Source organism: Canis lupus, chromosome 7 (genome assembly GCF_003254725.2).
Source record: "Canis lupus dingo isolate Sandy chromosome 7, ASM325472v2, whole genome shotgun sequence".
NCBI lineage: Eukaryota > Metazoa > Chordata > Mammalia > Carnivora > Canidae > Canis > Canis lupus.
Window position 1 is genome coordinate 22,474,360 of NC_064249.1, and position 12,244 is coordinate 22,486,603.

Consider the following 12,244-nt stretch of genomic DNA (forward strand, 5'->3'; position numbering starts at 1 on the left):
TTTAAGTTGGGAACTTATTGAACTCAACAGCAAAGAAACAAACAATCCAATCATGAAGTGGGCAAAAGACATGAAGAGAAATCTCACAGAGGAAGACACAGACATGGCCAACAAGCACATGAGAAAATGCTCTGCATCACTTGCCATCAGGGAAATACAAATCAAAACCACAATGAGATACCACCTCACACCAGTGAGGATGGGGAAAATTAACAAGGCAGGAAACCACAAATGTTGGAGAGGATGCGGAGAAAAGGGAAACCTCCTGCACTGTTGGTGGGAATGTGAACTGGTGCAGCCACTCTGGAAAACTGTGTGGAGGTTCCTCAAAGAGTTAAAAATAGACCTGCCCTACGACCCAGCAATTGCACTGCTGGAGATTTGCCCCAAAGATACAGATGCAGTGAAATGCCGGGACACCTGCACCCCGATGTTTATAGCAGCTATGTCCACAATAGCCAAACTGTGGAAGGAGCCTCGGTGTCCATCGAAAGATGAATGGATAAAGAAGATGTGGTCTATGTATACAATGGAATATCACTCAGCCATTAGAAATGACAAATACCCACCATTTGCTTCGAGGTGGATGGACCTGGAGGGTATTATGCTGAGTGAAATAAGTCAGTCAGAAAAGGACAAACATTATATGGTCTCATTCATTCGGGGAATATAAAAATTCGTGAAAGGGAAAAAAGGGAAAGGAGAGAAAATGAGTGAAAATATCAGTGAGGGTGACAAAACATGAGAGACTCCTAACTCTGGGAAATGAACAAGGGGTAGTGGAGGGAGGTGGGCGGGGGGTTGGGGTGACTGGGTGATGGACACTGAGGGGGGGCACTTGGTGGGATGAGCACTGGGTGTTATGCTATATGTTGGCAAATTGAACTCCAATAAAAATTTTTTTAAAAATTCTTTAAGTTGGAAATTATTATTCCATTTTACAGATAGGAAAATTGAATCTCCAGCCATTTAGTAACTTGCTCAAGATCACTCAACTTCATCTCATGTCAGGTTGCCTCTTAGATTCTTTATCTTACTTGATCAGTAGTTACTGCTTCTTCCCAATCCTCGTGGCCTACACATCTAAAACTGAAATGTGCCTATCTGTTAGCTGAGCTAAAGCATTCCTCAACATAAAACTGATTGACAAACCCTGAATTCAACAGTCAAGTTGAAAGTGAGTCTTTTTGATGCAATGCCCTCACAATCTAGACTTCTATGCTGCCCTTGTATCAACACCATTTTTTGGACTTATTGCTCAAGAACCAATCAAGCCATAAAGTTCAAGTGTCCACAAGCCACTCCGACTCCAAACACAACATCCTCTTTTCTTTTGATCCTCATGTCCATAAAAATCAGGGTTGAGTTCAATTTAGCAAATTTTGAGGTTTTATTCAGGCAGGACACTGTGCAAAGCAGTACCTGAGACCCAAAGCTGAGTCAAGACAGTGCTTCCAGGGCCACCATGTAGAGATGTGAAGTTGTGTGTGGCTCAGAGTTTCTTGATCCCAGCAGTGAATGTGGCCAGAAATCAAGCCTGGCCCACCTTTTCCAGCCATGGTCTCTGATGCTGATTTGCTTTCACTCAGATGAAGTGATGATGTTTTCTACTCACAGAATACATCTAATGACCTAGTAGAGCTAAGTTCACTTGCCTTCAAAGAATTTATAGTTGATTTGGACAGGAACATGGCCAACAGAACACCAGTCATCCAGATTGACTGTCTTAAGAGAGGACAATAAGGGGTCATGGATTCAATACACCTCATCAAAGAGGTGAATGAAGCAGAGCATCAGGAAATTGGAGAATGGGAAAAAGGACTAAGGAAATGAAGTTTGGGGCAGGAGGAGACAGAGGAAAGGGATTCCAGGGCAGGGAACAGCATGAGCAAAAGCAGGAGGCTCTGAGGCTGGAGAGGGATTGTCTTTGACAAAGGAAATTATTCTTGGATCAGAAACAGTAGGAGGTCAGGGCAATGGGTAGGCTGAGCTGAGACCAGTTTGACCATTAAGGACATGCAGAGCCTGTGAAGTCGTTTCCATGAATCATGGGTGACATGACGAGAATTGAGGAATGATGTGGACTCTGTGCCAGTGGACTAGGGGAAGAGGCCTGAGAGAGGACCTTGCCTGGTGACATCACCATAGTCTGTTGAGGAGGTGTCAGCAGCCAGGGGGAAGACAGGGCCAGTGGGAAGGAAGATGAGAGGAGTGAGAGTTACAAAGGAGATGGGATGGATTACATGCAAGCACAGAGAAGCCTGTGTGGGAAACCCTTTGCCTCTGAGGACTAGCCAGGACCAATATTGTGGCCAAGGAGGCTCTCCATGACCCTTTCCAATGCCCCCACCTCTCTCCCTCATTTTGTCCTGGCCATGTTGGCCTCAGTGCTCTTCTGCAAACACACTGAGTTCCATCCCAGCTCACAACCACTGCTCCCTGTGTAGGCTGCGTCTTCCCCAGGTGTTCAGTGGGCTTCCTCTCTTACCTCCACATGCCTCCGAGAAGCAAACTCTGGCCTTCCCCACATGAACAAGCACCTCCTTGCCCCTGGCCACTCCTTGCCACCTGACCACACTTTGGTTTCTTTTGTGACAGTCCTCACCAGGAGGCATGTCTGTTTCTGGCTATCCTGTCTCTCTCCCACTTCTTTCCAAACTCCATAAGGACAGAGACTGTTTTGTTCTCTACTATATTCCTACCTGCCTGACACAGAATAGGTGTTCAATCAATATTTACCAAATAAAGCGATACCATCAGCTATAGGAGGATTCTTTGCTTCACTAAGGTCACAGCAGTCCAGATATAAAATGTATAGCCCTAGGAGATAGTTCTTTAATAATAGACTGATTCATGACCAGGCAAGATAACTCATGGAAGAAAATGCTAGAGTGCATTATCAGTCTTTTGGAGACCCATTCATGTCTGAGCCCCTACAAAACTAAATATTGTGCTTTATGAGTGTGGTTTCCAGAAAAGGGGTGTGCTTTTAGAGCAGAGTGGATTAATGCACACAGCTTAGCTCCAGACTCTCAAGGTCCAAATCCTGACTCTGCCATTTGTTAGTTATGCTGCCTTGGGCCTCTCTGTACCTCTCCGAATACCTCCCATGTCTTAGTTTTGTTGTTTCCCTGCTCCTTAGTCACCGTCTGATTTCCCAAAGTGGAGGTCCCAGTGGCTTTATGGGAACTATCTACCCGTAAGAGACCTTTTTGTTTTTTAAGATTTTATTTATTCTTTCATGAGAGACTCGGGGGGGGGGGGGCAGAGACACAGGCAGAGGGAGCAGCACACTCCATGCAGGGAGCCCGACATGGGACTCCATCCCGGGTCTCCAGGATCACACCCCAGACCGAAGACCATGCCAAACCACTGAACCACGAGGGCTGCCCAGAGACCTTTTTATTTGCTTTTGATTTCTGGTCCAAAGTTTCTGGATATATAAATTTGTAGATGATTTATTAAATTTAAATTTTCCTAAAGTAGAATAATATAATCCAAATACTCAGCTAAGCATGATGTACCTTGACTTCAACCATGGGACATAAGTTTTATGATAAAAAAAAATGTTCAAAGCATATTTTAAAAGTAAATGTGAGTAATCTGTCTGCGTGATATTCTAGAGCTGTGCTGTCCAGTACGGAGTCCACCACATGTAGCTATTTACATTTAAATCATTAGACTTGAGTAAAATCTAAAATTTAATTCTTCAGTCATCCTGGTCACACTTCAGGTGCTCAATAGCAACACATGACTAGTGGCTACTACATTGAACAATGCAGATAGAGAATGTTTCCATCATTCTTGAAAGTTGCATTTAATTGTGTTAACAGTACTCTTCTACAAATTCAATACATTCAGAAATTCAATGATTTTTTGAAGAAATAGCCAGTATTCCACGTAGCTAGTGAAACTTTCCAGAGATATTTCAAATATCTGGAGCTTTCCAGCATTTTTGCCAACTCCAGAAATTTCCCCTTAACCCACTTTGTTTTGCTCAATGCCATGCTCTACCACCATCACCCTACAATCCATTTTGCTTCTTTCTGAATTGGTAGGCTAGAACATCTGACAGCTGAACCACACAGGATTATCTTATCTGCCCTGTCAGAATACAGTAATCATGGCACATATCTCAGAGACCCTCTAATGTCTGAGTATCATAGTGTTTGAAGATTTGGAGGGTCTTTACAAGCCATTCAAAGGCAGTTCCTTCCTCTTCTCCATTGGCAAACTTCTTGTCAGAGGAGTCTATGTGTATACATTGCTTCTATCAATCATCCCTTAACTTCTTCCTGTCTACATTGCCAAGGCATTGTGCTGGGCATTCTGTACAAAGGTAGATATTTAGGAAATTGAGGTTCAGAGAGGTTAAGTAACTAGATGACAGATCTGGTGAGTGGTAAAGTCATAATTTGAATTCATATTTGTCAGGCTCAAAAGCTTGTACCCCTTGCAGGTCACCATGCTACTGCCCATAGATTATGAGTCATTAATGCATCGTATGTATTGCTTTTCATGGTCCAGGCTCAGTCATCCATGCTCTCAGCCTCCCTGTAGCAGATCACCAAAGTGAAGGAAGCATTAGCAGCACTGAGTTAATAAGCCATATTTCCCAGAGTGGAGGCTACTTGGACACTTTAAGAAGCTATGAGATCTCTCTTACAAATCATTCTCAAGGTTATTGATTCACCACCAACAAAACCATTCCTTGGAAGTCACTTGTGTTCTGACACAGCTTGCCTTACTATTTAGAAAGCACTCTGACCTGTGTATATGGAGTTGTGGTATAGGGAGTCAACATTCTCCCTTTATATGCTCATCATATTTTTTTTTTGCATTGAATAAATAACTTTCAAGGGGACTAAGACAAAAAAAAGGAAGCTTGTCTAAATCAATTATCCTTAGAAGGAAATTTGATGCAAAGAATGTGAGCAAATTGTAATTACCCTGTACTAACTTTCAGGGTTTAGAAATGTTTTTATTATACCGATTTGAGATGTTCACCAGACTTGTGGATTCTCTTAAGGATGCACCCTGACATTGTCACACCAGTTCTCATTAGTACGAGTACAGGCAATACGACCTGAACATCTAGTGGTAGGATCAAGAGGAAGAAATCAAAAGGATTATCGGGAAGTTGCTGAATGCAGCCGATCACATACACTTCCCAGTGAGTTGACCACTGGGAAATTACTACCTATTCTCTAAACTGGTCTTACCTTGTTCCAGACCCAAATACCCAAGGAGTAGGTAGGTTTTATGGGTGCGAACTATTAAGAGATATAAGATTCTCTCCACCACATTCTTTTTTCCAAGCTAACCATTGGGAAATCTGAAATGCTACAGATCCAGAATCAGTGGTCTTCCTGGGGGGACATGGAAAGAGACCCAAAGCCAGCTCTGGAGATGTCATGGAGCTATTTATAAATGCAGAACCTTCTCATTACCCTCCTCCCCATGCTAAGCCCCTTGTCGTCTGGTTGGCCTGAATCTAAGAGTAGTGAGTCTTCCCACTGATGGGTGACTCATCATGTCATTTAAGTTTGTCAGTCAATGGAAACCAGAGCTCCAAAGTCTCTCTCCAGGACTATCCCTGGGGAAGCTATTAGGGAGAAGGCAGCCTTGCCAGATGTCTCAGTCCAGCTGGCCTAACTGGCATGTGCAGGGCATCTGCTTATACTCAGGGCCTGGCATGAGGCGAGAGGCCTGGAAGAGTATGCTAGAAGCTTTGCTCTCAGTTTTCCTACCATCAGCTACTAACAAAGCCACAAGGAAACCAATGAGTACCTTGAAACATAAACAGGTAAAAAGACATTTAACTCTCCCATTTCAACTGAGTATGGGTTCACTCTGGGCCTAGCGGGCTGAACATCATGGAGTGGAAAGTACATTACATCTGGGGAACAGAAAACTTGTATTCCCATCCCAAGCTGAACTTAGTTATATGAACTTAAAGTTTTCAATGACCTCTCTCACACTCAGTGTCTTCATCTGTAAAATGGAAACAAAGCTGGTTTTGCTGTGCCTAGCCCACAGGTAGCAAGAAAGCATAAGAAAGCAATTTGTGAACCATAAAGAAAATGTGAGGTTTTTTTTTACCCTCAAATGTTTATTTCTCATCACAAGCCTCTCCCCTAAATTCCAAACATACATTTCCACCTATCTATCCCATAGGCCTTACCAAATGGCTAGCAGGTGTGTTGGAGAACCACCCAGCCCTTCAGGCCACCAGATGATGCCCAGCATGACCAGAGACCTTGCCAAGCTGCCCGCAGCTGTGGAAGTCTCCTCCCAGTGTGCTAAACACTACTTCATAGGAAACTTCCAACTGAAATCTATCTGGCCCTCAAACTGATTTTATCAAATAGCAAATATATGCTCTTTCTTCAAAAGGCTTTCCTTTTCTGTCAGTGATGATGATCTTCATGGGTGTATAGGCTTAATGCAGAGACCTTGTCTTTGACATTTCTCTCCACTTCTCCCCCTTCCCTTTCACATCCCATTAAACACCATTTTTCTTTTCCTTCTAGCATCTTGATGTCTCACAGAATCAGGATTAAGACCAGTCATATGAAACTCAAGGAACTTTCCTCATTGGACTGACACTTGCTATCCTTATCTATGAAATGAGAATATGGAAGTTGCAGTTTTGTTGTGAGCATTAAATAAGATTATCTTTGCCAAATGCATAGCGCATGTTAGCTAAGTTCTACCTTCTAGCTAAACTGGATGCCTCAGTGATGTCCAATATCACCCAGGCTTTCCCCAAACCTATCTCCACATCTTCATTCCTGTTCTTTACTTTGCCTGGACTATCCTCTTCCTCTTTCCCATTTCTGTCTACCAAACTGATATGACTCCTTCTCAGACCATCTTCAAATGCTATGTATCTTTGGCATCCAGGAGTGACACCTACTTCCTCTGAACTATTAATGATTCTTGGGCCTTATGTCTACAACTCACGAGACACCTGACATCACTACTGTGTGCTCTGCTTTGGTACATGTCATCTCTTCTCATAAACTTTCATGTTTATTTTCTCTGCACATGCCATTTACTTAACAAATCACTTATAAATGACTGAGAGAAATGATCAATCAACTAATTGATGATGATGATGTCTGGCACAAGCAAATGGAAAGCAATTTGGAAGTGATGGTTGATTTACACGAAGAATAAGACACCAAAAGCACTTCATATTTTCTGTGCTGATTTTTTAATGAACATCTTATAATCTTACAAAATAACTGGCTGTAGCTGTTTTACATTACAATACAGTAGATCAGCTCCTTTCACTGTGTTCCCAATCAAGCCATCCCCCTTCGGGTGCTAACTGATGCACTCAATAGTGATCTCACAGAGTAGAGGAAGTGCCAAGTCCAATGCTTTGTAATGCAGGGAAGGAAAGGAGAGAATCAAGAATAACTCTTCACTTTCACGTGCAGATTTGCCAGCTGCCCATTCTTCTTACTCTGTCCTCTCATCTCTCTGGTTGGAGACTGTCACGCTAACCATTAGTCAGCTAGTCCTAGGCAACTTGGACACCAGAGCCCTTAATTACTAGAGAAAAAAGAGCAGTGATTTTTGGAACAAAGAAGGGATTGTGGGAGAGGTCCTCCATGACCCCATGGATGGGTAAAAGCAGCCAAAAGTAGACCACCACATGGAGTGAGTTTGAGTTGATATCTCCTGGGGATCTGTGATCATGGTGTCTCGGGCCTTCCACTTTCTTAGTGACATGAGAGCTCAACACACTAGGCCCCAGGGGTAAGGGCTGGAAGAGCCTGCCATCTCTGAATGGCCAGAGCTGATGAGGGCCGGGCAACCTTCAGCCAGAAGGGCTTTCCACACACCACACAAACTGCCCTCCTGCCTTCTCAGGGCAGCCGCAGATTGCAGATGTCGCTAATGGAGAATACAAATTTGTAAACAACAGTACAACAGAGAAATGTTCTCACTGTTCCTTCTATGAAGAGACTGAGCACAGACCCACACTGGCATGAACCACAGGCTCATGACCCCATGGGGGAGCTGTAGACCTCCTGAGCAGGGCAATGCCCACAATCCCTATTCTGCTGCCTCAGTCTCAGACAAGGCAGGATTGCCTGACACAGAGCTTGATGCACTTCCAAGAATTTGGATAATCTCCCCAAGAAAACAATTTTACAACTTTGTAAAAAAAAAAAAAAAAAAAAAAAAAAAGTAGAGGATCTAAAACCTTTTTCACTGTCCTTTCCATACTGAAACCTATTACAATCCTAGAAATATTTATTCTCTTTTGGGGTACCAAATGTGAACCCAGACAATGAACAGTAGGTATCTAGGTTTCTTTATGGCTAGAAACATAGAGGACAAGAACTTTTTGGATGGGAAATCTCTGCTTTTTCCTTTCCCCAGTGATGGTGCTACCCTCATTATATATCCCTAGAGATAAATATGTGTATCCTTCCTTTTATCCCATTCCAGATTATTATTCTTTCTCCATGAAGTCTGGCTCAAGATAACGGTGGGGAATATTTATTCTTCCTATTTGCAAAGCCATTGCTTCAGTGTTGGTGGGAAGAGTAGAAAACTTGTGACCAGACCAAGGAGCAGATGATTCAGAGAGACCAAGGTTGCACTCTAATGTTGGCCTGTTCTTTGCTCCCACTGGAGAGGAAGCTTTGAGGGAAGAAAGCCTCCCAGCCCTTCTTGAGATAACAAACAGAAGTGCTGAGCAAGAAGTTAACTTTTTTCCCCAGGCCTAATCCAGAAATTTTTACCAAAAACAACTGCAATAGACCACGTGCAAAAAGACCATAAGCCTGGGATGTAAGGAAAGGCAAGTTAATGTGGTCATTTTACCCCAGTCCATCTATTGAACAAGAAAGGATAACAACGAAATGCACCCTACATAGTTGAAATTCTTCTCTCTTCCCACAGAGTGTCACCCTTGCTCCACGTGTTTCCATAGCTTGTTCAAATCAAAATCTCTAGGTCATGGATTTGATAGGTTGTACTTGAATCAATTTACTTCAGATTCTGCATTGCCTGAAGGAGTCCCCTCTGCCCTGTTTTGGATGACTTGGCCTTGTTCCAAGTCTCTTTGACTCATTTCATCCTCCTGCCCAGGGCTCTGATTTACCCCTGACCTCTCCCATCTCTATGGCCTCCCTTGGCTCCTCCATCTCCGCCTGTTCTTCCATCTCCGCCCACTTTTCCCCTATGTCATGTCCATAACATTTTTTCCTCAGAAAATCAACAACTGATCATGTGTCTGTGAATGGTAGCCAGGTCTGGGGACCTAGAACGAGAGAGATCAAAGGCCATGAGGCAATGAGGAATGTGTGAGTTCCTGTCATCCTGGCAATCAGAAAACAAGCCCTCATACAAACTTGTTCACTGACTGGCCAGTAAGAGCCACACTTGGAATAGGCACGTGTGGAAGTGTAGAGACTCCTGGGTCTCACCAACTCCAACTAAGAGTTCTGAGAAGTGAAAAGTAGTGAGTATATTCTTTTTGGATATACACAAGAACCACCGTCTGGTTCTTCTGGACCCAGCAACAATGGGTACTCCCACCCAAATTGCCATGCCTCTTCACGTTATCATTCCAACCCTCATCAAGCTGGGCCTAGCTTCCTACTCGTGAAAAGATGATTTGCTGATAGGTTAGGATCAAGAACTCCATCTAATTTTTCTCCCTCTCTCCTTCACCACTTCCCTTTCAACCTGCCAACCCCCATCCATAGAACGATGGCAGAACCACTGGTCTTTCTGTACTCCAACCCTCGGTATTCATTTTGGATGTGAACTTCACAGCAGCATGTGTGGCACAATGTATAATTTTTAGCTTAGTAGACAGCAAAAAATATAATATATATAATATATTTATATAATTATGTTTAAATACTTATAAAGAATTAATGACTAACCTCATTATTACTAAAGGAGACTACACAAAAGAAAGGGAGCCAGTTTAAAGTAGATGAACCCCAAAAGATGGCAATTCATTCAAAATGGGTGTTTTACAGAGTGTCCCTGGCAACTTCTCTTCTAGTATTTTGGTATTGGTGTACAAGTTGGGTGGGGCTGAACGGCTGACAGGGTGCAGAATGGGGAACAGGGCAAGAGTTGAGGATGGGGTTGAATAGAATATAAATGGGGGAGGAGGGTCCTTGTATATCTATCATATTTCTCCTTCCACTTTTAATTAACTGCCTCTTTGAAGAAACTTTTGCCTGTGATTCTTCCCTACATGGGCTACTTGATGCAACAGTTGGCACCTATAAACATCCTCCTGCATGTCTATAAGATCCTCATGCTCTTCTTTCTTCCTTTATTTCACAACCTTTCTTCTTCATTCATCTTTTATTTCCTTTTGTGGAGGCCTCTCTTTCTTACTGCCTCCAGGGCAGTGGAAGCAGAGGCTTGATCCCACAGTTACTGATTTTCTTCAGCCTTGGGGTCTCGGCAGGTGCATTCATCCAGGTCACAGTCAGCAGCAAATGGAATGACCTAAGGGAAATCAAAGAGAAGTTGAAATAACCATTTTCTTGCCAAGCTTCATACTTTTCAACCAGCTTTTGCTTTTCTCACTTGGTCCCAGAGGAAGTGTAGGATTACTGTTAATATCACAGAACTGAAATTAACACCCAGTTCTTTCACTTACACATCATGTCTCTTTGGGCAAGGTAAATCTTCCTTACTTCGCTTTTATATAAAGTGGAAGGACAACAGTAACTACCCCAGAAGATGTCAGTGTGATTTAAATAAAATGATGGATATAAAACACACATTTCCAGGCACCTATAACACATGTTACTACTACTTCTAATATAATCACTGATGTAAAAAACCACTATTAATGTTTTTGTTGCCATTATTCTGTTCACAAAACCTCTGTAAAGTAGGTCAGATGAATGCTAGCATTTTCTTTTTAGAGGGAAGACCAAGAGAGATTGAATGACTTAACTCAAGGTCATGACACCACTATCTGGAAAACCAAGGCTATGCAGCGTAGCTGTATGACTCCTACCTACTTCTTGGTGTTCTTGGAGCCATAAGATCATCTTTGCCATTTTTTTTTTTTAGATTTTATTTATTTATTCATGAGAGACAGAGAGAGAGGCAAAGATACAGGCAGAGGGAGAAGCAGGCTCCATGAAGGGAGCCTGATGTGGGACTTGATCCCAGGTCTCCAGAATCATGCCTTGGGCCAAAGGCAGGCACTAAATTGTTGAGCCACCCAGGGATCCCCTCATTTTGCCACCTTAAAAGCATGAAGTTTTGCCCACCTTGAACCCAGGATGTACTCTGACTTGGTGAAACAATGTATCTCTCTACCCATTGTTTGTGGCTGGATTGCCTTCCTGTTATATAATCAGCCCTACTCTGTGCCAAAAATGATCTGGCAAACGTTGATCTCTACCTGTTTGGACTACAGCACCAGCAGACAACATACTTATTGAGTGTCCATAACCAGCCCCAGAGATAATTGGGCATTTTGGGGGACATGATGTAAAAAGTGGCAAAGATGCTGCTGCCCTTTGGGCATGGACAATCAAGTGAGGTAAGAATGGATAAGCACAGCATTTAATACCTCAAGTATACTGAAGAGATGAGCTTGGTGATTGAACAAGGGGGTTGGAGAATGGGTGGTGTTATTTGGGAGAATTTTCCAGCATATTTTCACATGTGAGGTAAAATGTGATTTAGGGGGATAAAATGCCTTTTCTTTAAAAAAAAAAAAGATTTTATTTATTTATTTGAGAGAGAGAGAGAGAGAGAGAGGCAAGCAGAGGGAAGGGGCAGAGGAAGAGAGAGATATTGTCCACAAGACTCCATGCTGAGTGCGGAGCCAATGTGGGGCTTAATCCCACAACCCTGAGGTCATGACCTGAACTGAAATCAAGAATTGGATGGTCAACTGACTGAGCCACCCAGGTGCCCCATGAAGTGCTTTTTCAATCCTGATTCGAGTATATGCTGGCTATAGGCACTGAAATCTATTAAAGACAAACCCTAAATTTACTGAGTGTGAGATGGAGATGGGGCAAGAATTGCTTGCTTTCTTCTGAAGTAGTCATATCTTCCTGTGTAGAGATGGGATCATTGACCAGTTGTTTTTTGCAAGTAAGAAAAATAACTAGTTGACATAATTTCTGACCTGTTATCCAAACTCTTGATCTGTTTTTCTTGGTTTGGGATTTATTGTTTTCTAGAGCAAAAGAGGGCCAAATTGAACAGTGATCCAATGAGC

At 42.8% G+C, this 12,244-nt stretch overlaps 1 protein-coding gene across 1 annotated transcript in view; it reads right to left on the reverse strand.

Moving 5' to 3' along the window:
* Window positions 1-7,200: 7,200 nt before the first annotated feature.
* Window positions 7,201-12,244, reverse strand: part of PAPPA2 (pappalysin 2) — a 268,840-nt gene continuing 263,796 nt past the window's right edge. The window contains exon 23 of the mRNA XM_025430216.3: window positions 7,201-10,500. Within this exon, the coding sequence (XP_025286001.1) occupies window positions 10,426-10,500 (75 nt within the window). The 3' untranslated portion in view covers window positions 7,201-10,425. The remainder of the gene's footprint in view (window positions 10,501-12,244) is intronic.